Below are 25,959 nucleotides of genomic sequence, written 5' to 3'. Positions count from 1 at the left end.
TAATCATGTCTTAAATAGTTTAATTTCTGAGTTCCCCATCCTGTAAGTGGCGTTCATTTGCACATTTCATTCTGCAGTGTTGGTGGTACATTCCAATTTAAGTTTCATGATAATTTTCTGATTCATTAAATCTAGAACCATTAAGGCCATACTGATTTGGTTGATCAGTACCTAAAATACATTTCTAGTACTGCTTTTGTTACTGTGCATCTTTATCCTCTTGTGAATGCACTTCTTCCTGTGCAAAAATAAGCAGATTCAAAGAATTTACTTTAAATGGTTCTCTGGTCTTCATCAGATTCTATTCTGGTGCATCTTTAGTTGTCATATCTGGAACTACAGTTTGCAAAAGGGAAATGAACTAGTATCAAGAAAATATGAGAAGACAATCCTGGTTTTTTTTCACCTTTTTCCAGATTGTAAGAAGCTTGCGCAGTAGTGCTTGCAAACAAGGCTCCCACAAAATATCCCAGAATATAATTTAGATACAAAATTATATTACAGTTGCTTTTTAGGATAATACTCCACACAGCCTGTTATTGTCTACGTCCCCTTCACTTTGTTGTCTTTTGTAATGCCTTTTTGCCATTTTGTACATCTGTCAGTGCTTAAGCAGAGTAAATGTCCTGCTGGCAGCTCACTGGCAAGAGGAAAGAAAGATGTGAACAGATACCGTGCTCCTGCATTCACCTAAACCGAATGTTTTCCCTGGTACTTACATTAATTTTTTTCTCTCTTACACTATCTTCCTAGTCATTGTTTGATAGCTTTAAGTCCACATAGCCAGAGCAATAGTCTCTTTACGGACCTCCTTTTATCATCCCAACTGTGTCTTGTTTAACTTGACTATTTAAATGGCTAAGAGTCAGCATCATCCAGTTCTGAAGTGGATTGGGCAGCAATCCAACTCTTTTTGTTAGAGACAGACATTCATTTTTTTGGACTAGAAACAAATTACTTCCAAATGCTGGAAATGTAAGAAGGCTTTAAGAAAAAAAAACAAAACAGGGTTTCAGGTGTTTATAGAACAAATTAGTATAAAATAGTTTTCAAAATGCTAAGCCATATTTAAAATAAATAATTAGTACTTTTAGAAACTGTGAAAATACAGCACTAAAAACCTGAAATCACTGGTCTTTAGCATGCTTAAAAAATATGGTGAGGGCACACTGGTGTCAAATTCCCCATGCATATTTCTATTGTGCCTTGGATTGCATGCATAAAAGGTAGTATTTGGAGTGGTTTTTTGCATGATCGATAGTGACTGGCTGTAGGTTTAATGAGATGACTGCCTGTAGCAATCAAAAGTTCAACTGATAACTGTTATTTTACAACAGTGTTAGATTCAATTCCTAAAAATGAAAGTCTTGATTATCTAGATGACTGGAAAATAAAGAATTTTCATTGGTCCTAAGATTGGTTCTTGGGCCTGATTCAGCATTACATGAGCACTCTCTCATCCACAGAAAGACAAGCTAGTTCTCCACAATTGTCTATTTTAGTTTTATGGTGTCTTGCTTGTCTCTCCCACACCTTCTAACTTCCACAACAAATGAAATGGGATTTCCACAAATACAATCCTGCTCTACTGGCTCATCTCAGAACCCGTCCTTGTAAGCCCATCCCATTCTCCTTTCTCCCTTCTCACCACCCTGCCACAACATGCATTGCTTTCTCAATTGCTATCTCATTAGCTGCTGTGGTAATTTTAGAGATGAGGTTGTATGTATCATTAGGATTTGCATTCCTACAGTTACCATATCCTTTAAAGGGTTGCCATGCTCTCAGCACGCCCTGGCCTCTGGCACTATGGCAAATTGCTGTGTAAAGCTTGCATTCTGAAAACCAAACTCTCACCTTCGAAAAATCCAGTCTGACAATTATGCATGGTCCCTAAAGGGTGCTGGTTCCCAGACTGTGCTAGAAATTGCTTGGTGGAGCTCTGTTTACCCCAGGGCAAGGCTGTGCCAAGGATTGTGCAAGGGTTACACACAGTGGAGAGTTGAATTCTAGTCCTGATGCCATTTAGGTTTTTGGTCATATATATAGCCACAAAAGAGCACAACTTTCCTGTGCCTTAGCCACATGAAAGAGAGATTTTTGCTGTCATTCCTAGTAGGATTTGTAGCATTCCACAAATGGCATTCCATAATGGTATCTAAGGATGTCTCTGGAGGTGAGATTTCAGAGGTTCTGGTCAGCTCTGAGTGTGCTGACGATGTCTCTGGGGATTTGAGCTTGTATGCTGGACCATAAAAAGTTATGTGGAGCAGTGACAGAAATAAAATACAATATTTCAACATAATTTTAAAAATAATCGTGAAAGAAAAATTTCAAAAGTTTGGTCAAGATACAAGATACAACTATTTTAAATACCTTTATTACCTTTTTTTTTTGTTTGTTTCAGAATTTATTTCCTCATCTAATTTACATTCTTTTTTGAAAATAAATAATTTCTATAAGTGTTGCTTGACTTGTTTTTAGTTCTCCCTCTAATCATGTGGAACTTTAATCTGTACACATCAGCGAGAAGAAGATAAATGGCCTTTAGACTTGTTTATTTTTCTACTTGATGGGAATGACTCCTTTTCCTTTTTTACCCTAAAGTAGCTTTACTTAAAGTTTAATAGCAACTGGAAAAAAGGACAGAATCGCTACTGTGCTTCGCTCTTGGAAATTATTGTTTTCATGACCTTTCATTATTTGTAAGTGTGTGTATTCTAGTTTTTGCTTGAAAAAGAGGACATTGCATGGAACCTGCATTTCAGACCCAAGCGAGGATCAGAGGAGTTTACCATGGCTGGAACAGACTTGGGCAATGACAAATCCCAGGGTCTCCAGTAGGGAAGTGTAGTGTTTACAGGATGATGTTTCCTTCCTTTATGGGCAGCTCTACAGACAGCTGTATTGAGGGGGTGGAACTAAACCTCTGGCCATTCTTGAATATTTACAGCTCCTCAGAAGGAATTTTATTATCAGCTAGCCAACAATGAAGAAGGGAGAGTTACTTCCTATTCTGAGATGCACCAAGTGTCTTTAAACAAGATCTTAGGATGTTTTCTAAGGTAAATTAAGCTGCAGAAAATATGTAGGTAACTGTGACCAGAAGGCTGGAGTTCTGAACTCACTCCAAATGAGTGTTGGGTGGATCTTTGTAGCTTGGGAGGACAAGTGAGCATTTGCATAAGTGGAATAAGTTGAAGATGACTCTTCAGCTAAGACAGAAACCAAAGCTGATGTAGTACTTAAAGTATGACAATAATTTTTTCTTTCTGTGCTGTGCAGAAGCAACACAGAAACAGTCTCCCAAGTCAGATAATTTGTCATTTATCTTTTTTTTTCTTTTTAAATATTGCGCTATGAATTGAAACATTCAGAAATTCAGAAATACAAACCTTTTTATAATTTTTAAACAAAAATAGATGGTAGTGTTATACACTCCCTAATTTTTCCAGCTTGCATGTTTGCTCTTTTCTCTTCTTTGTTGCTTAGTGCAAATGATATGTGGTAAGATTGCCAGAGGCAAATGATGTGATTTGCTTAACGGAGTCCATTCAAGTGCATAAAGCAAGCACTTAGAGAAAGAAAGTTTTTTTTTTTCTAATCAATGTTCATAGCAGTTAAATTTTGCTTGCAATAAGAGTTACAACAATTGGAAATAATTTTTAACTTGATGGAGTATTTTTTCCTCTAAAGAATAAATGAAGTAAACAAAATAAAAGTAGATTTAGCAGAGGAATATAACATCCATCTATAGCAACGTATGAGATGCTAAGTTAAATGCCTTTTTAAACAAAAGACATGTTCTGGCTATAGTGCTGGTAGATACATTGGATAGACAATTTCAAATGTCTTTTTATAAAAAGGAACTTCCATCAGAATAAGAGAAAAATATTTTCAAGACATTTTAAATTTTGTGGCTCTCCACCTTAATGCTACCATTTAATTAGTCAATGTATTTGAAGGGGAGGCAGTGTAACAGGCTAAGGTACTGTAATGTGATAAACATTATAAAGTTGGTCCAATTGTAATGGAACAGTAAAAGATGGGAAACTATCACACTTAGAAAAAAAAGTTTCTTGCATTAAAACGAAAACTGTGATAAAAAATTTATTTGAAATAAAATTTCTTTCTCCCTAGGGTGGCCAAAAAATGCCCTTTTTGATTGCATCTCCTTTGTCCATGTTACTGTAATTATTGTTATTGTATAATCCCATCCTGGAATTCTACTCAAGACACTGTATTTTTGCACAAAATATAAAGTGCTACTTCCTTGAAATTATACACATGAATGACTAAAACATATATTCCATAGCTCTTAAAGGGGAGATTGTTCCTCGGTTCTGAATCTTTGCAGTAGATTTTCCGACAAGACTGTAGTGTTCCCATTTGTTAAGTACATTTGTCTGAGTCTTGAATCAAATAAGGATGTGCACAGCCATTTGCAAGTTCACAGGCTATTTAGCAAGAATGAATTTTAAGGAAAAAAATGCCATTAGAAGTAGATTTTTTTCTTGTTAAAAATATAAAGGGAATAAGCAGACAGAAATAACTTGTGCTTTACTATACTATCATGTTTACTGTAATATTGGCATAATTTTTGCTTAACTAATTGGGAAACTAGTCTTTAGTTACTGTAGAGAATGAGGTGCAGAAGAATGAATATATTTGGTTTCGAGTTTTGTTTTACAGCATTCAATGGAGTTGTATTTTTTACTCTTGCAATGATTTTCAAAATACAAATACCAGTGAAGGGTAAAAAAAGAATAAGCAGGATAGCTACTGTAAATATTTCATAAAATGTCCATCTGAAGCCCCTCAACCTCTGGTAATTAGAAGCCATACTGCAGAGATTGACAGGGTAAATTACCAGTTAATGTTTACACAACAAAACTTATGCCCAGTACAATATCCTACACTGATGTTACTGAAACCAGAGTCCGGAAATGTACAGTGAAAACAAGACGTGGTACTTTTCTTGTGCCAACATAAACAGCAATTATAGCACAGTGTGAGAGAAGTCATAAGAAATACTACTGCGTATCAGTAGTTCAACAAAGTCAGCACTTTTGTATAATTGCAGGGGAAAAGGGCTGAAAAACATTACAGATCTCAGCAAGAAATGGCCCTTTATACTTTTAAACTGATCCTTGATAAAACAATGCCGGGGTCATGAGAAGGCTACTCTGCCAATTTTGCTTCACTGTGGGATCCATTGACATCTGGCTGAGCTGCGGAAGCTGGAAAACTTCTTTAATATTCTCTTGACAGTAAAGTGGACATGTGGAAAACATTCTAATCTGTTAATCTTTGGTGCTCCTGAAGAAAAAGGGACATTTGGCTTTATACTTTGTGATGATAAATATTTTCTTCAGTCTAGCTGTAAATAGGTTAAAAGTATTTGAAATAGAGGATGCAGTTCTTATTTTCCATATTTGGGAGAAGATGGATATGCACCTGTGCAATCCAGAAGATGTAACAAATGCCAGGACTTTTTGTTTCTAAGGTTAGTTTACCATACATCTTGTAGATCCACTTTTCATTATGCTGAGTGTGGTTTGTCAATGAGTATTGGTGAGCAGAATCTCTGAACCTCTGTATATCCTACATACTAAAGTAGAATAAAGTATTTTTCCACTCAGGTGATTCTGAAAATAGAATTAAGAAAGATTTGAAATAGTTGTTAAGTCTGAATAAAAAGTGCAAATTTTATTTAACAGCATTAACTGTGCAAGTTATTTTGGTTGACTCTAAATCTAATAAGGAGGAATAGTGAATGATGGAGATATATATCTGTTCAGCTCGAGTAGGATGCACAATTGTTCATTTCTGTTGTGAGATTTATCTCCAGAAATGAGAAAAGGAATCTCTTACATTAGAAAATAACTTACAAAAATATATTATGTATTCCAAGTACAATCTATTATGTATATTAATATAAATTGCAAAAGATACTATGGATTATGTAAAGACCAAGCTAGGATTCAAGATTCTGCATATCCTTGTGGTACATTCTAAAATAATCTGAAAAATTGTAACAATGCATGAAGGCTCAGGCTGAATTGAAGTCAGATGTCATTTAAAATGCTGATGCTGATATATGATAATTTCCTATACCCTGATGCTGATATACGATAATGCTACTGTGGAATGAAAATAGTTCTGCCCTACTTTCTCTATGTTTTTATAAATGCTGTCATTGCTGCAAATTTATGTTAAAATAATAGATGTTTTCTGTCATCCATCTATTTTGTTTGCTCACATTGGTACATCGTGTCCACTGCCACTTAATGCATAACGCTGCAAGTGTTCTGGTTAGAAGTGAGGGAAATTACACCTCCAGGAACAATTTGGTCACCCAGCTTAAGCTGAAGAGTGACTCAGCACAAATTGGTCTTCCTTACTAGAAGGGTTGGGAGTTGGCAGAAGCTAGCAAGGGCAAAAAACAAGATCAAAAGAATTTCTAGTTTCTTTCTAAGGTACAGATACAGTAAAAGGGGTACATAAAATAGATTAACTTCATTATGTGCTCTCTGCGTGTAGGAAAAAGTGACCTTTTCAAATACTGCCATGCTTGGGTTGGATTTGCCATTTTCATTGATAGACTCACATGTTCCACATTTGCCATGTGCACTTCAAATGCTAGACCTTTCAAATCAGTGTCTTTCTCTGATTTTTCATAGTAGTCCTTTGCCCTTTTTAGTATTGTGGCTCACAGAGAAGTGCACTGTCTGCGCCCTGCATCTCAAACATTGATTTTTACCTGTTCTGTCCTTCATTCAACTAATTCTCAGCTGATATCCCATATTATGATAATTCAGCCATTTTATTTTAGTGGGTATGTGTCTACTCAGCTTATCCTCTGTGAGCCATCCATGGAAATAAGTGGTTTTGTTTTTCTTTCCTCGTTAGACCTTAATGGTCAGCAGCTCCAAACATTTTTTGTCCAATCCCAGCTAAATTTTCCTCTCCCAAAGCTGCCTTCAGTAACTTTACCATGGAGTTAAGTAATCATCTATCTTCCCTGTCCATTCAAAGCCCTCTGTTTGTTTTCCAGTTTATTTTTAGTGATTTTTACAGTGGCATGTAGCATATGAGAAAAACCTTCTTGTTACCTGACTTTATGTTGGGCACAGCAACCTAGCACAGCTGTTGCACCTCTGGACTAGACAGTTCTGTCCCAGCCTAAGCCAAAGCTCCCCTTTGTCTAGTTTCCCCTTTCCCTCCAGATCCCAAGATTGATTTCTCTGCCCTACCTATTTCATTGGTCTTCTGACTGTGTCCAAAATTTTGTCTGTAGAACAAATGCCTTGTGCTTATAGATCAGGTTATTTCATGACATAGTGAGCAGATAAATTGTTAAACTATCATAGGTTTGCTTGAGAGCAGCAACTTCTGCTGAAGAGCATCTGAGCCAGTAGCTACTTACTTTGAGTCAGCAGCAGCATCTGGCAATGCCCTGGCTTGCCTGGGGAGGGAAGGAAGGGAGACTGGAAAGTCGCTTACTGTTTTGATGATCATTGCGTCTTCATGGGTTCCCACAAGACCTTGGTGTGCCTCCTGCTCCCCCTGCAGTTTTGTGATCCTTAGCAAGGGAGAGCTCTAGCTGAACACATCCTCATACCAGCAAACCCAGTGTTTTTAAATAAAAGGGTGCACATATTCCTAAAAGAAGCATAATAACCCTAAAAAGGCAATAAGAATAATGGTTTGTGAACATCTGCTTCATTAATTTTGTTATGGCGTAGGAGTTTTTTAGCATTCCAAAATTTCAAAACCAGTCTCATGTCGAATGGCATTGATTCCCCCTAAACATCTATGAATGTTTTCTGAAGAGTCAGATCTGCAACACAGACCTCACTGCTCAGGCTTTTTGTGCAGGTGATACATTGTCAGTCAGAGACACAGATTTTCCAACTCAGTCTCAGAGAAATTGCTTCAGAATTCTTTATTGAGGTTAAGAAATAATCGTGGTCAGCTGCTGCTGTCTTGACCCTTGGGCATTTTAACTCCCAGACTGACCAGTTCCTGACAATAAGGTGGAAATAAGGTGGAACTTCCCTAAGCTTGTAACTAAGTCCAGACTGTGATCTCTTAAGATCAGTATCCCTTCTGTGCCAAACTTGAGAGTGCAAAGCTACAAAAACATCTCAAAAGAAAGCCATGTAAAACTTATTGAATATTAATGTAACAGAGTGTTTTTCTTCCTCTAAAACTTGTTCCCGGAAGTGGCCAAACCCATTTTTTACTAAAACTTTCAAAACAATCTAGTCTGAGGTAGAGAAAAGGTATGGAAAATATAAGTTCCAGGAGTTAAAGGCTGACAAAGTAATAAACAATTGAAAGTGGGGCCTTATGACAGAAAGTGTTAGGGAACTTTAACTCTAGATGTCATTGCCAGCTTTGCTTATAATAAATGTGTCAGTAGCAATATGAAAAGATGTGTACAGTGAGTTAAAGGAATGCAGTATTAACCTATTTTATGTGGCACGTCTGCCCACAAATTGCTTGCATCTCAATATGTTTTGGAAGAAAAGGATTTTTTTTCCCCCTCGATGAATGGATTAATTTTCGATCGACGTGAACTGGGAAATCAGAGATTTTAATGTAACAGTGACACCCTGTGGTCAGTAGGGATGGTGTTAACTCTGAAAAGCAGTTTTGTGATGTCTTAACCTTTAGCAAAAGCAGAGAAAAAAGAAGCAGGAAGGACATGAAGATAACTTTCAGGGATTTCCACAGAGTATGTTATCCCATTTGATTGCCTTATACATAAAAAATGATGCTTTTAATTCCTTAAATACCAAAATAGTATTTATTTGCATGCACTTATTTTATTGAAATACAGGAGAGTGGCAAGCTTTGATTTTAGACAACTTGACAGCGTGAATTATGGAAGGGTCTTTGTAGCCACTGCAACTCACAAAGCATTGCTGCTGGCATTGTTATTTCTCTCTCTGTGTCTCTCTAGAGGAGAGGGTGTTTCTGCCAGATACCATGTAGTAGTGGGTAGCAGGCTGATGCCAGAGAGACGCAGCAATATGTAAGAACCACACCATTCCAAGAGTGCCATCTGGGCACTGACCAGGCTGCAGGATTAAATAGCATCAGTCTTGTACTTCCTTTTGTGTGGGCAGCCTTTGACCTGACATATTGTACTTGTTCTTCCTTGCCTTCTCTTTTCATTGAACAAATGCTGAACTAAAGCAGCCATTCTTTGGCATATCTGCATGCACCTATCTTTAAGACATTGGGCACTGAACTTCACAGGGCTGTGGCACACGTATTTTCTTGTTCAATGCATACCTTGTATCCTTGATATTATGCTTTCAAAATCACATAGTTTAGAAGAAGCCTAATTTATTTAGACCTGATTTATAGCTTCTGATTTATACCACATACTTTCCTAGAGTTACTGATGCTGACCTTGCCATTTTTAAGAGACAAAGTTAAACTTCTGCCAGACAAACCAGGTTTAAAGATCAGTAAGGAAGGAGACTGACTGTCCCAACAAGAAGTTATAGAGAGCTAGTAAAGCAAACTGAGAAACATGAAGCATTTATTATTCACTGGCAATAATGGTTTCCTGTTAAAATTGGCTGTTTGACAAAGGTGATGAATTTAATTCCTTGCTTTCTCATTGGGGAATTAGGAAGTTAGCATGGGACAGGACCAAGAAGTCCTTTGCCTTCTCTAGAGAGTAAGCTAAAGCTAGCCAAAGCTAAAGTTTGGAAGGTATTCAGGAACCACTGTCAGGAATTTTGTGATTATCAAAAAGTGTCAAAAAATATTGAAGTACTATAGTTGTCTGGGAAGCCAAGGCATTGTTCACCCCCCACATGTCCATATGTAAGCAGCTCAGTGAATGCTCATCTAGGACATATCCTATGAAATAGCTGCAGTACAACTTCTCATGACTGTCAGCACAATTTAGTGCCTGTCAGGAAGCGACACTGAGACTGTGGACTTTTTACGTATTGACAGTGAACTTTTTGCAAGCTTGGATTGCTAAAAGGATTGAAACTCATTATTTCCTGTAAAAATGTGTCAAATATGGAAGATGTGATGAAGAAAAATACCTTGTTTTACATATTTTGTCAATTTTTAGGTTGTACTTTAGAGCTTTTTTAGAGCATTAGTGCTTTTAATGGCTGCAAAAGCAAAACAGCTTCATAGCTGTTCAAACGTGCAGAGAAGTTATTTATTAGGTGCTATTTCAGACTGTGCTTGGACAGGCTGGGCTGCAATATCAACCTCCAAATTAGTTAGTAGCATTGCTGAGGGATGTTTTCCAACATCTGTTTTTAGCACTGTTAGATTGGAGCTTAGAGTATGGATTATTAAGGGACTTTTTTGAATGGGGCCACACTGAAGATGAACTGGAGTGATTCTGTCCTTGAGTCAGCAAAAATATTATTATTGTCTGTACAATGCAAGAGCAGACAGATGCAGCTGACCTGTTGTTGAAATAGCAGTACCTTGCAATAGATATCCTATCAAAAGCATTGTGAAGAGAACTTTAAAAATATTATCTTAAAGTAGAGACACCTGCTCACTGCAGGTGATATTAAGACCACTGATTTGAAGAACTCTCAGATTTGGAGGTCAGTCAGGGTTGCTGTATTATATATGCCATGTTTAGACTTTGTCTACCACTGGATTAATGTTCAAATAACAAATACATCCTTATAGAGATACAATTTTAGAGACTTCATGTTTATACACTGTTTCTGAAAGGAATGGGTTCAGTGTCCTGTACTGGGGTTAAAGTTCTCCCCACAAGGATGCTACTAATGTAAGGGTGCTATTAGACCTTCTCCCATTTTTCTGTTTAGCCAAAACAGTCAATGATTTAAAAGACAGAGCAATTATCATTGTCCATCATGTGGAAATTACTGCTCCCACTGCTTAGCCAGCAGAAAGAGTCAGGGTTTACATGTTCTTGCATCTGTGATGAGATAAATTGTCTGAGTTTATTCCAGCTTCCAGTGAGGGTACTTTGAATAACTCAGACAAGGCTCCCTGAGAATACAAGAGTGTTGTTAGACAAAGATAGGTGTTTCGTGTTACCTTCAAGTTGCTGTAATATCCTGTATCCACCCATATGGTCGCCAACGCTTTCAACAAACAATTATAAGAAAACTGTACCCCACTGCTGTGACATTTGCACTGCAAATTCAGAATTATGGTGGCATCACTAGTATTTGTACAAGGATATCAAGAATTAATATATATATATATTCAGTGCCTTTAGAAAACATGCCCTTTTAATGTGGAGAATATTGTTATTGTTTTTGCTTACAGTGAGTGCCCTGGGAAGGACTGGAACAAGATGCTGACTTTTTTGGCTGTTTTTACCAAATAATATTTAGCTGATTCTTTTTTCCCATTTGTGTGAAAGGACAAGAATTTATTGAGATGATTTTCTGGTATTAGAAAGTGACTGTTTATATGCTACTGAAGCTGTTCCTGAGTCTGGTGATATTTCTTGGGAATTTAACAGCCATGAGGTACCTCACCACATTATTTATAGTTTTATCCCTATGTAAAAGTTACTGAAAATGAGTACATGAATGAGTACATGAATGAGAATGCTCTAGAATTTACAACATAACCTTACAGATTAGGAAAACTTCCATGAAAACCCTTTCTTTTATCTTTTCATCTCAGAAACAATGATTTCTGATGTTAATCTTAAAATCAGACTGAGAGAGCATAGTAATGGGATCATGCTTGTATCAATCTGTACATCCACATGTTAGACACTTTTTTTCTGCAGACCTTCATCATACCCTAAATCTTTCCAATAAGGAGCCTTATGTGTGTCTCTGGATGGACACTTGCAAGCTGAAAGCTGCCACCGTGGAGCTTGGAGCAATAACTTCTAGAGGAAATGTATGAATCTTAGCAGCTAGTGCAAAACAAGATAGAATTTCCAGCTGTCCTAAATGCATATCCTCTGTGTACTGGACACAGATGTGTCAAATAACAAATTTTCTGACCGGTGGCTGACGCAGACAAAGAGTGTGACAAGTGACTGAAATGTGAAACATGCATTTTGGTGATTTACTCCATAAGTCACAGATTTTGGTGTACCTTCAAGTACAGTATCTCTTTTTAGAGACTCTCATTGTGTGAGCAATATTAAATAGTACTTTCTTGCCTGTCACAATTATGCACCTTGATTCCTTTAAGGTCTTTAATACAGGCTTTTAGCAGCTACCTAGATCAAGATAATATTCTCTGTCGAAGAATAGGACCTGGGACAATGCTTCATTCTTTATTATTGCTCTCTAGAGATGTTGGGAGTTCAAAGAGCCTGTAAGGCTGATAAAACTATGGAATGCACTGTTAAAACTAGAAGCAAGTACAAAAAACCCCACATTGGGGTAGTTTGTTGCAGAACTAAAACCCCAACTAATAGGTGTATTTGGAAAGGGGGCTTAGCAACTGCAACATGCAAGATCATTTGTCTACCTTGCAAGCTAGTTGTGTGCATGCCTGTGAAGGAGAAGCTCAGGCTCCCAGACCAGCCTGCAGGGACAGGTAGGTTCCTCAGAAGGGAGATCAGCAATCTGTGCAGTCTAAGGCCTGCAGTCAAACTTCCTGACTTGCATATGTGTGTAACAGGCTTTAACCTCTGAATCTCTCTGTACCCAAAGGCAGGGTTTTGAAAATTTATTTCTGCACAGGAATTCCTGTCCTGAATTTCAGTCTGCCTGACCTGTCTTACAGTTTTGGTGTATGTCTGTGTAAATTATTCCTGTGGGAAAAGGGAACCCTGTGTGTGCTTAAGGCAGAGAGGAGCTTGTGTCTCTGAAGATCTAATAATTGTTCTTGCCTTCTTCTGATTCTCTGTAGAGCCTGAATGCCTCCAGAGGCAAGGGCAAGACTGAAGAGCTTTCTCTGACAAGGGAGCCCCAGTGTCCTGGAGCACATACCTAATATGTTGTAACAGAAAAAGATTGCTTTCCAGTTTTAGTTTTATTTTAAAATCAAGTCACAGAAGGAAGAGGGTGCAAAATCTCACTGAATATATCAGTGGAAGTCACTGGCTCAGCTTTTTGTCCCCTTCTTTATCAGTCTCATAGGGAAGACTTTATCCCATAGGAAATGTAATATTATCTCCTGAGTGATATCTGAGTGGAGTTGGTAACTGGTTTACTATATTTTATCATGAGTAAGCTGAATGGATCAGAAGAGAGAGGAATGCAGCAGGAAGAAAATAAAAACCAAACAATTATGAGTTTACCACAGCTGAATGTTTTTTCAAGTCTTAAATTAAAAGTCTAGTTTAAATGAGAAAGCTTAACACTGTACACCAAGTATTCTCTTAAAAATATTCCAGGCTCAGAACCTATATATATCTATGCCAAACTTCCATTGATTTATATTTTTTTTTGCATGAAAATCTTTCATACTAGATGCTGGTTATTTAAAAACACTAAGTTGAAAGACAAAGGGAGAAAAGCATCTGTCTATAAAAGAGCAATCATCTTATCTGCCAAAATCGTGTGTAATGGACCATTAGTTCTTTGTTCCATATCCTGTGTTTGAAAAGTCTTACCTTATCAGGATGTCAGGACTAAAGGCATAAGGAATTTCCTCCAAGGAACATATCCATTTGTGGAGAAATGCATATTTTATGCATGATAACTAATACATATGGCCTGCCATTTATGAAAAATTATACTCTGTGCTGATGCTTCATTTTTGTATTGTTATTTTCCAGATGGGAGTTGCTGTAGTGGATTCATCTGTTGCAGGACTTGGTGGTTGTCCCTATGCAAAAGGTGCTACTGGAAATGTAGCTACAGAGGATGTGATATACATGCTGAATGGTCTGGGGATCAACACAGTAAGATATTTTAACTTTCTACTTAAGATTTCAAGGAAAAAAAAATTTCTAGGAAACATATGATATGTACCTTACAATAACTTGTGCTGTACAGTAAAATATTCAGAGTCCATAGCAGGTTTTGCAAACTCCATGCTTTAATATGGCTTGACACATAACAGGAATGATATTGTCTTCATCAGCAATTTAGACTAGAAATGGTTTGTGTATTTAACATAATTTGAATAATCCACTGCTTCCTACCTGGAGCTATCGAGGAACTTAGTAGCACCTGCTTTGTGTCATTGCTCTGCCTCAGTAAGCAGAAAAAATTCAGTACCGTAGACATTGCAGCTCCAGAAGGCTGATCATCTCAGCTGTGGAAAAACTGAGCAGAGTGCAGCTTTTGTCACAGTTTTGGATTTGGCTCACAGTGCTTATTAATATGTTGTCAATTTTTCTGACTTCAAAGTTGAAGAAAACTGTGGTGTTTAGCAGCAAAGCACAGGACATTGTTATTTCTCAGGTATCCATTTAATATATTTCAAAATTGTACAGAAGCTGTTACTGGCTAGGAGGCTTCACAGTCATTTTTATTAACTGCCCTGTTCTTGGAGGAGAGGTGGAGCAGCTTATTTTCACTGAGCTGTGCCTTGATGAACCTTACTAGTGTGCATCCACACCTCAAGAGCACACATTCAGTATCCCTGGCTTGGTTGGCATGTTAATTATTCTGTATTCCTAGGACTCAGTTACTGCCTGATCAATAAATGTAGTCTTTGGTCTTCCTGTCAGTCCCCATTTTTCTGGATATGTGTCATAATGAGTTTGTGCTAACTCAGGCATTGCTTTATGTTTAATTTACACATAGACTTGGAGAGTCAAGTTCAAAGGAGAACATATAAAGAACTGCCAAAACTACAAAGTAAGGTGGTTTGCATTTAAAAGCAGAAAGAAATCTAAATGCCTGATATCTGAAATAGGAAGATCTGAATCACTGAGGAGCTCACTGGAACTTATCACTTGTTTGTAGGCTGCAGTTTGTGTGGTGTACATGCCAATGGAGTTCCTTGACATGAAAGGATTACAGAACTCGTTTCTGAATTGGACATTCTGGGTACTGTTAAAGCATATTCAGTGCCTTACAGATTTTACCATAAGCATTTATCTGCTCTCATTTGCTTTTTAGGGAGCTCAGGGTAGATGTCAGACACATATTTAGAAAGTGTTCAATCACAAGTGTCCACTGTACACGTGGACTCTGTTTTGAACAGAGTTTGTACACACTTTGGGGTATCTTTTCTTTATGAAGAAGATGTTTGAAAGATATTTGTTTGAAACAACACAATTCTTTGAAATAAGGAGGAGAAATTGTGCATTTCACTTTACATTGCTGTTATCTTAGACTTAGGCTTTTAGTATAGTCTTTCCTCGGGCAAAATACTCATTGACCTTTCCAACTGACTCATAGCAAAAGGAAGTAATTAAGCAAAAATAGCCTGATTATGTGAAATATACCATGTCTCAGACTTCTTGATAAGATTGATTAATCTATTAACAATCTGGTGGCCAAGCAAGAATCCAGCTTGTCCTAAAGTTTGATACCAAATCCCATGGAGACAAATCTCACCATCAAATGCTTAGTTCTTCTTTTGTTTGGTTTGTGTTCTTTTGTTTGTGTTTTATTTTGGTTTTGTGTAATTTTAGATTTTAGATTATGCAATAGCAAAACACAAGGCTTTGCATTTTGAATCCTTTCTGGCTCATTAAATAGTGTATTACTAGATGAGAGACCTGAACTGTCAAAGTTATTGCCATTTTTTCCCTTATGAGGTTAGTTGTTTTTCATACCATTGCCAATTTTGTAAAATCACTATTGAAGAAAACTATTAATATGTTCATTTTTGTGTAATGGCACAAAATGAAATTGTAATTTATAATGATGTCCATTTTCAAGGAGCACTTTCTCATGTTCATCTCAACTATACACTAAAGTTTTCAGTCAGCTGACTGAACTCACCCTTAGTGTCAGGCAATGTTGGGCAGTATTTAACCATACATTATTTTAGTTCGGTTGGTCAGAGCATGGTGCTGATAACACCGGGGTCACAGGTTTAATCCCCATATGGGCCCATCACTTAAGAACTGGGCTTGATGGTCCCTGTGGGTCCCTTCAAACTCAGAGTATTCTGTGATATCTGAATTTTAGGGTTCAGATTGACTAGATACATCAAAATAATCAATGCTTTTTCAATGCTATTCTTCACAACATGTAATCAAGAAGTGACCTGTGATATTATTCTTTGGCAGACTAAATGTAAAGTAATTTTGAAGTCAATGAGAATTAAAGGATTTTGCCTTCTGGCAAAAGCTTTTGTGATTTAAGCACCCATCCAAGTTTATAAATAATATTAGAGGCACTTTTCTTTGGGTTTTTTGAGGGTGAAATTAATTCCTTGGTGCGAAGGAGTAATCCTGGATATATGGAATGATTACCAAGTATATTAGTAAGTGCATTCTGAGTATCTATCTGAAGACACATTGTTTTGTTGACAACCTTAAAAACCCCTACTCCTGTCCCATTCCCATCTCTGAGTCTGCTAATGAATGCTGGGGTTTGTGCCCTCATGGTAGTCCTCTTTGGTTCACAATACTTATATTAAGGAGGACAGTATAAAAAACAGAGGTTCATATATTCAATTTAATGAATGTGAAGGCATGTTTCTCATCAACACATACCACATTTTGCAGTGTTGCAGTGATGAAAACATGACTTGTGTAGTTTGGGGAGTTTATTTTGACATCTTCCATAATCTAGCTACCATATATGTAAACGGTAGTATGTTGCTCATTTCTTCCTTGTTAAAAAGCACAGATGGATCAAAAATCTTTAGATTATGTAATGCGCAATAGCACTTTACAGACCAAACCTAAGTAATGACCCATAAAGAATAAACAGAACAAGCTGAAATTAGCCTTGTTATAACTGTATTAAAATGAGATAGTCATAAAAGAATGTATTTGAACTATGTAGTTTAGCTGGTGCTAGTGTTTTTTTCAAATTAAAAATGTTTTTGATTACATTTCTGCTAAGTTATTTCTATTCTCATTAACATTTTTAGCCAATTCCAAGAATGAAAAGACAAAGTTTGCCACAGAATGTGGAAATAAATGCCACATCCAGTTAAAGGATTATGTATTTAAGTCAAGTTTTGGTTGGAATATTAGTGCATCAATTTGGAAGTGTGATGAAAGCGTAATTTCTGGTGCAATGCACCTTGTACTCTTTAATGGAGAGTAACACCCTTCTCCCAGTTTTGAATGAATCCTCGGTGTATTGGCAGTTCAAAGTCTCCTTTTGCATCCTTTCTACAGGAACTTTACTCTGGCTTCTACATTGCCATCTTTGGAGCAAGTACTTATATCACTTATAAGATCTAACTTTAAAACTTCTACTCTACATGAGTAATAAAGGAGACGTAATTAAGTGGTTCTGCCTCTTTTATCAGTGATCTGATTTAATTTTAGCAATCAAGAAGTACTGATGTGTATCACAGTTAAAAAACAGTTGCTCAAAGGACATGTTTTTTAGCATGGCCAGATGCAGCTGTTGTGAGGTTTTGGTCAGCTGTGCTATCAAGGTAAATTTTAATTTTTGTGTTGAAATGGACTTCTTCAAGAAGGAAATTATAGTTATTCAGGAGAGTACAGGAGCCCTGGATTTGGTTGCCAATAAAAATGTGTTTCCTCAATTTTCCTGAGCGGCAAGTGGGGCACTTGCAAGCATAAAGTTTTATAGTGTTGGATGATACAGAAGTATAGCACATATTTAGACACTATGTTTTTCTTCTAACTTCTATTTGTAATTCCAGTTTTTTATTCCAGATTCTTTTGGGGTTGAAAGATGTTACTCCAGTACTTGATCCACTCTTGATGGGACAGGAAATCACTCTCAAAGTAGTAGAACCTTTCAAACAACTAGAAACTGTAACTATCTGTAAATCACTGTAGCTTTACTGATCGCAATTACTGACTAAGGCCCTTTGCAAAAATTGGAGGCCTGGAGCAAAAATTTGTAGTCTAAGGATTTTCAACATGTACATTTATTATTCTTAACATTTTTCATCTCTTTTAGGGAGTAAATCTTCATGCCGTGATGGAAGCTGGAAATTTCATCTGCACAGCGTTGAACAAGAAAACAAACTCAAAGGTTGCACAAGCTTCCTTCAGTACTGGAACTATCAATTAAATGGATTTTTCTTTTTGCAGCTTGATTATGCTTTCCTTTTACCTTGACCAAGGACATTTGCATCAGGAAAAGAAAGAAGAAAACCATTGCATCAAAGAAGCCAAATAGAACCAACAAATAATTTTTTAATGGGAAGAGTTATTGTGCTGTACTGTCTGGAATGGTCTGATTTGTAAGTAAGAAATAAATTACTGTAGTACAGAAACCTGTACTTGGTACTTCTACAGATGAGAAAAATGTATAAACACCAGGACACCATGTTTTAAATTGAATTTTTAGTTCTTTTCAGGAAAACCGGAGAGAAGCAGTAAGTACATAGTTAAATTTTAATCAAGATGTCTTTCAGAGCAGTGCAAATATTTTCAGTAGTTTATGAGATCTCACACTGTGTGTGGCCATTCTATTATGTATTTTATTTATCTGAATTCTCACTTTTAATTTGTCAAGTCACTGTGTTATGAACACAGAGCCAAATCTGAATTCACCATAAGAACTTTTTAGCAATAGAACTTCTTTTAAATTTTATTTAACATCTGTTAAATTATGGATGACTTTATCTTGTTCCAAGACATTGTGGTGAATGGCGCACTGCCAGATCCTTCAAATCCTCCTGAAAATTTCCTTATTTGTTACATATGTTAAATTTGTTGTAGTTGCCTTTTTTGGTCAACTTATTAAAACCTAATTATATGAAGCAAATAAAAAAAATTTGAAAAGGTTTTCAACATCATTCAGGTTCATAATGGTGTAGAAGGGGCTACATTTTCATACAATGTTTCATCAAACAATTAGATTTTTCACTCTCTAGGCTATAAATTGATATTCTCCTTCAGTAGTCACAGGTTTTTAAGGATAATATTATTTTGCTTGGACTAGCTTACACAAAGGAGACAACTTACAAATTTTTTTGTGATCTACTGATAATGATACTGTTCTTTTAAATGCCTCAGTTCAACAGTATGCCAATGAACTGCACTGTCATTTTTAGATCAATAATGAACAAATGGACAAGTTCAAAGAGCCTTATCCTATTTATAAGTGTTCAAGTGTGCCATGAAAATACTGTCATGTTTTTCAGCCTGAAACTTCAGTACTCTTACTCGTTGCTTGTGTAGGATCTGTCTGTACTTCTCCGTGTACTTAACCTTGGTTTATATTTTTTCTGAACATGGCCTGTTGACATGAAAATCCAAAACCCTGGGCTGTGGTTGTCATCCATGTTCTCAATTATTCCTCAAATATGTGAAATCTTTTCAAAAGGTAAGATGAAAGTAAGTGAAAGATAACACATAAAAAAAAGAAAAGGCTGAATAATTTTTTTGTCTGGAACTCAAGTCTGCCAAGTTACAGCTGAGTCATGGTTTGCCTTTGAAATACCAAAGTGAATTTTTCTGAGATTGTTTAGCCAGTTGTGTAGTTTAGAATTGGCATAACTTAAGAAAGTCCATCTTTGCATTCCAGGCAACAAAAAGCTATAAATTTGATATAATACCTCTATCCTGTTTATGCCGTAATGATAGTCAAAATTAATATAAGCTACTTTGTTTCACTCTTCTCATGGTGAAAGTTAAAGGATAAACAAAGAAATGTGTTCAGGTGAGGCAAGAAATATCTTGCCTATCATTCCAAAATACCAAATCTTTCCTGCAGAATCTACTACACTCTGATTTGCTTGATCTGCCCTGGATGCATGATCGAATCACCACAAAAAAAACTCTTCCCTCTTTTTCCCTTGTTTCAGCTGGGGCTTTGCTATTTAGTGGCCACTATAGCTCATATATCAAAACATGAACTTAAATAAAACTAGGTCTTGAACCATTCACACCCTTAAAAAATCTGTAATAGATTAGACCCCAATGAAGAGGTGAAGAAACTGCAGCAGTACTTAGACTGTACTCACTCTAATAATTAGTAGTTAAGCCTAAACATGCTGCCAGAATTGACATCTTAAAGACTCTATTACTCCTTTTACTCCTGAAGGTGACTAACCTTGCTGTAATACTTTTCTATTTAATAATAAATTTTCCTGTTTAGTTTTCTCTGTAGGAACAGAGTTGGCTCATTTTGAGCTCAAGTGTGCAGTTTTCTTGTAGGTCCTGGTGAATTTTCTTCCACCCAAGACCCTCTGAGCTAGCATGTTTAATTGACATAAACAATACTGAGCTTCTCAAAGATTGAAAGTGAAGTCAGCCCTTGAAAAAAAGCAGTTGTGATGCAAACCTGAATGTGAGACTAAACAGCTGAACTGAGACTGAGCTTGCTGCTCAGTCTGGGGAAATTAAATACACTCATGACAGGACCTGAGGGAATGGCCTGAAGTTGTGCCAAGGGAGGTGTAGCTTGGATATTAGAAAAATGTTCTTCACCCAGAGGGTGCTTGGGCACTGGAATAGGCTCCCCAGGGCAGTGGTCACAGCACCAGCCTGACAGAGATCAAGAGATATTTGGACAATGCTCTCAGGCACATGGTGTTACTCTTGGAGATGGTGCTGTGCATGGCCAGGAGTTGGACTTGATGATCATAGTGGGTCCCTTCCAGCTCAGCTTATCCTGTGATTATGAACTGAAAAAGAACACACTTTCTAGTAAATCTGGATGAATTTGTGCCACTGGGTAGAATGGATTTAAAAATTCCCAAGACCAGAAAAATCCCTAGAAAGGAATGTCAGTGCCTCTGCAACAGATGGCAGGGTTCTTTTCCTTGAAGATGGTGGTGAGGCCTTCAATTATCAGCCAAGTAAGGAACTGAGCAGCTAGTGTCCATTTTTATGCCTCTGTGCACAGTGCATCCTAGGCATCTAGGCATATGTACTGTCTGGTTTGCAATTATAAGGCTCTTGATTCTCTCTATGCAGTGAAACAAGGTACCTATTAAATCATGTGGATGAACAACCTAAAATGTCTCAGTTCTTTATTGGGTCTGTTTTAGAAACTACTTGGAAACTTGTGTAGAACCTTAATTGCAGGTCTGTTATTCTGTAATGATGTGAGCACTGGAAAAGATGAGCAGTCACATCTGGAGCCCGTACTTTACCCACATGTTCAGCATCAACCACATAATGAGTTATAGTAATGCAGGGTGGAGGTCACAGACAAATAGATTGATTGTCAGGATTCTTACAAGACAGAAAGAGCCAGAATAAAAAAAAGCAAACCCCAACCCAGTGTTTATGTGCCAAAGTTGCCACTTGGGATGGATTTAGGTCTGTGGGTCCAGGTGAGCAGTCCCTATAAAATCCTTGTTTACTTGTAGTGTGACTGAGAATCCTGAGACATCTTATGTTCTGCCTATTAACATTTTTTAGTTATGTAAACTGCTGCTACTCTGCTTTCCTGTGCTGGCAGAATTTTGACTATGAACATTTTGACACCTAATCTCCGACTTCACAAAATAAGCATCTATTGCTTTTAATAGCAAAGACTCATCCAATAGCTATGCCATAAGCATGCATCGCTCACATAGGGAGCATTGAATTCAGCATACAGTAAAACAGCTGAGAATATCCCCCTTCAAAAACATGTCAAGACATGGGATGAGGCTCTCCAGTGCTTCTGACTTCCTAAACCTTTATGCTTATATTCAGAGTGACCCATAATTACTAGTGGCATCTGCTCTTTTAGTCCTTATCACTGTCCCCAAGTGAATACATTGCTTTCACTTTACCCTGAAGTAGCCCCCTGGCTGTGGAGGGCTTGCATCCAGGTGTTTGGCTTCCATGGCCAGGTGTTCTTATCACTGTGTCATTATAAAAATTGTAAGTCAAGATATTACATAGTTAAAGGCATGACTGGTGTGCTTTGTTTGAGGAGAAGTTGATCAGTTCCAGTAGTATAGGCATAATCATTCTTCAGTGCCTTCCAGAACACAGCAATGACATAGATTCCATACAGTTCTAATGTCTTCCAGAAGCAGCTTGCTTTGTAGTTTAAACTTTTATGTATTCGGGCAACTTGGCTCTGGACCAGCACTTTAATGGTTCATTTTCATGTATAACCAGAGCTTATGAAATAAGAACTAAATATTCTAGTGTTGTGAGTAAGTCCAGAGAGGCTTTGGCTAATTTTCCTCTTTTAATAGTGTCATTTAAGTTCATAAAACTTTTATTATTGTATTAAGGAGTCACAAAATGAAGACTACAAGTCTGTGCGGTAAAATTCTTCTGTTTGGGATCAGTGCTGTTGAAATGAAATAATACTTATCCAAAGAGTTAGTGTGACTGTATAAGATCTGCATATTTTTTCACTGAGTTAGTTTTAAGGAGTAGAAATATTGTTTAGTTACTGTGATATCAGAAAATTGCTACTTTCGGCCACTGAATTTTTCTATGATTTCTAACACTGCCTTAAATTCTCTTCATTGATTGTGAAGTATCTAAGTGTCTAAACAGGTATAAGAGTGGCAAGAAGTAAATGAGTTCCCTTTCTTGACTTGTTGATCAATGCTTTTCTTTTGTTATATCATACTTTTGAAGATTATTTTTCTCTACAGTCCTGCTGTAATGCAGTGTTGATCTTCATTGCTACAATAACACAGTAGGCAGAAGGACTAAAGCCAAAGTCAACTTAGTCCTTTGAAACCAATGTCAAAGAGATATGTTTGTCAAGGAATTGTCATGTATCCGCCTGGTTAAATGCATTTGTGATTTTGCAATATGTGGTGTTAAAGCTGAAATAAAACCTGTCTCACTGTTTATTGAAACTGATATGCTCATGTATTATGCCAGATTCAGCAGCTCTGACTAACCAGTTCATGCAGACAGCCTTAGCAAATATAAACTGTCACTAACGTGTATGCCTGTGTTGACTTTGTTACCTTGTAATCCATGTTGAGTGCTTTTTCTTAGGATTACCTTTTAATCTGGTGTTCCTGTGTGTTTTTATAGCAGACAAATCTCTTTTAAGTTACTGGGGAAACATTTCTTTCCTCCATTAACTAAACATTACAGGCAGAAAGGGAGGCAGGAGTTGAAAAAATTCAATGAGACATTATCTAACTTCAGATGTTCCAACGCAGGATGGAAATCTGTGCTGTTTCAGTGATGTCTAAGATTCCCTACACACTTCATAGGAGACTGAATGGCTTCAGCATGTGGTCTGAAATATCAAAATGCTGATGAGGGAGTTTTCTTGGCAAAGCCAACAGCAAAATTCCCTACCCCATGCTACTCCTGAAGTGCCTCAACATGAGCTGCAGTTAGTTATCTTCACTAGTTTGAACATAAGGGTTAGTATTTTCCTTGGTGGAAAGACAGCCACAGTCATTTTTTAAAAGAACTGAATGGTGTTCTCTGTTTATGGCACCATCTTCTGGCGTTAGTGCTGCTCCCATCCATCTTCTGTGTTCCTAGCTTGGTCTGATATCTAGCTCAGAGTACTGGGATATGTGTGATTCCCTCAACAGCTTCAAAAGGCTGAGCCCATGCCTATCCAAGTAGCTCATTCTTTTGACCACACAAGCAGGTGAGACAGCCAGGGAAAAATGTTCTTTTTGAAGAATTCAAAACTCACTGTTGCATGACAGAAGTAGAAACTTGGATTTACAGCCTTGTAGCTTCACACTGTATAGGAGCTAGTCCTATGTACTTCTCTCAAAAAATCTTCAAACATTTAATTTGCAATAATTGTTAGATAAAATGCGTAAACAATCTTCAAAGAAAATATTGGAACCCAGCATCCTCCCTTTCAGATGAGAGTGCTGTAACACAAAAATGCTTTCTCCCTCTAGTCCAATCAGCCTTCATTCCTTCACTTTGAGATGTCCCAGCTCCAGTGGAAAGAGGATGAATGCTACATCCTTACCCAAAATGATGTCCTGGGAATCCTGTCATCAATGAGACTTAATTTTCCTCATCTGGGTATTGGATGCAGATGTCATACTTCAGGGGAAAATATTTTAATAATGAAGCTCTTACAAAATACTGCTTTTTCTTCCATCATGGTCAGACTCAAAGATCTTAAAGGTCTTTTCTAACTGATTTTATGATTCTCTGTTCAGAAAAGTGTGAAGCAGTTAGAGTATAATCAAAATCACAGGAATACGGATCATGTCAGCAGAAATTCCTTTATTTAATAACACCAAGATAAAATTGACAGACTACTTTTTACACATAGAGTGGAGGGAATGTACATTTCCCATTAAGCATTTAAACTTAAGAGAGAGCCTGTAAAATTGCAGAACAACACAATAGCCACTAAATATTTTGCTGTCTCTCAGAGTAACATACCCTATTTCAAACGCATTTTACATACTTGTTTCTGAGAGAGGGTGTGTGTGTCTCTAAGCACATATATGAGTTGGGTTTCCAGTATCTAAATATAAGATAATTAGAAACCAAAAAGTTTCAATGAAAGAAAGTATTTTTTTTTTTGTTCTTGTTGACTGAGGTTTAGTTAAATTTGAATTTAAATGTATCTCCTCAAATTTTGTGACATGGAAGGTTCACTGGTTTTTGAAGTCAGAATAAAAACCAGCACAGGTTTCATATCAGAAGTATATTTCCTGTATAATGAAATGTTTATATCCAACACATTCTCAACAGTATTTTCAGTTCGAAGTCTTACCACCTCACAGTTTTAAAATTAAGAATATGAATATACTATTTTGGTGAGAGTTAAGCCAGATGTTGCAAATTTCTGGACTGCTAAAGGAGGTCTTTTTGTTTAACAAACTAACCTCACTTTTCTGTTTCTGTATTTTTGTCCAAATGCTGATTTAGTAATGACAGAACATTTGATTGAGAAACAAAAAGGCCTTTCTTTGGTCTATGCAGATAATAAAGCCAGAGAAAATCCAAGTTTAATAATTGTTTAAGGTTTCTAAGCCTCTCCCAAACACAATTTAAGATTTTGCTCTACAGTAATAATTTTGCAAGCTACCAAAGGCCAAAGGAAGAGGAGAGGAGAGGAGAGGAGAGGAGAGGAGAGGAGAGGAGAGGAGAGGAGAGGAGAGGAGAGGAGAGGAGAGGAGAGGAGAGGAGAGGAGAGGAGAGGAGAGGAGAGGAGAGGAGAGGAGAGGAGAGGAGAGGAGAGGAGAGGAGAGGAGAGGAGAGGAGAGGAGAGGAGAGGAGAGGAGAGGAGAGGAGAGGAGAGGAGAGGAGAGGAGAGGAGAGGAGAGGAGAGGAGAGGAGAGGAGAGGAGAGGAGAGGAGAGGAGAGGAGAGGAGAGGAGAGGAGAGGAGAGGAGAGGAGAGGAGAGGAGAGGAGAGGAGAGGAGGATTCTTGCTTTTCTGATCACACTAACCTCTAGTCCCAGATCTGTCATTTAGCACTAGATGTGACCCTCAATCAGTCATCTCATGGTCAAAACTGGAGGTGAGTTACATTTAGTGATAATTCAAACAAAATTAAAACTAAAACTAAAATTAAAATCACTTTCAAAATAAAGTTAATTAATCAGATGCTATTATAACAAGGCAATACATGTGCTATTTATGGTAACAGTTGAATAAGAAACAGCAGTCCATTATTGTGTGCTCACCAGAACCAGACTGTTACAAATATTTAATAAAGACAACTCACTGGTAGTAAGTAGCTTAATTCTAGCAAAACAACTCAGCTATAGGGAGAAATCCAGAGTTCATAGCCACAAAGTGGGATCCAGAATGGTATTTAGAGACCATGACTCCCAGTACAGTGCAAGGGGACAATTAGGCACTTCGGGTCTTGCCTAGAGACAATGAATAGGAAACAGATGATGAGATGGGTCATAGCTTCTCTCTTGAGAAGCAGGCACTTCAGCCCCAAGCAAGTGACTTTCTACAGTGGGCATTCAGACCAAAAAATGCTTTCTAAAGTTATTGTATTCAAAGTGGCAATATTCACTCATTTCTTTTAGAAGCATGTTGGAGGAGAAATTAAAAACAGTTTGAGCAACA

The 25,959-nt window shown here is 37.2% G+C and overlaps 1 protein-coding gene across 1 annotated transcript in view; it reads left to right on the top strand.

The window, feature by feature from the left end:
- The window catches only part of HMGCLL1 (3-hydroxy-3-methylglutaryl-CoA lyase like 1), a 75,851-nt gene extending 56,940 nt beyond the window's left edge, over nt 1-18,911 (top strand). The window contains 2 exon segments of the mRNA XM_066314955.1: nt 13,733-13,858; nt 17,973-18,911. Of these exon segments, the coding sequence (XP_066171052.1) occupies nt 13,733-13,858; nt 17,973-18,086 (240 nt within the window). The 3' untranslated portion in view covers nt 18,087-18,911.
- Nucleotides 18,912-25,959: the final 7,048 nt, after the last annotated feature.

Source organism: Sylvia atricapilla, chromosome 3 (genome assembly GCF_009819655.1).
Source record: "Sylvia atricapilla isolate bSylAtr1 chromosome 3, bSylAtr1.pri, whole genome shotgun sequence".
Lineage (NCBI taxonomy): Eukaryota > Metazoa > Chordata > Aves > Passeriformes > Sylviidae > Sylvia > Sylvia atricapilla.
This window is presented reverse-complemented; position numbering and strand designations above follow the sequence as displayed.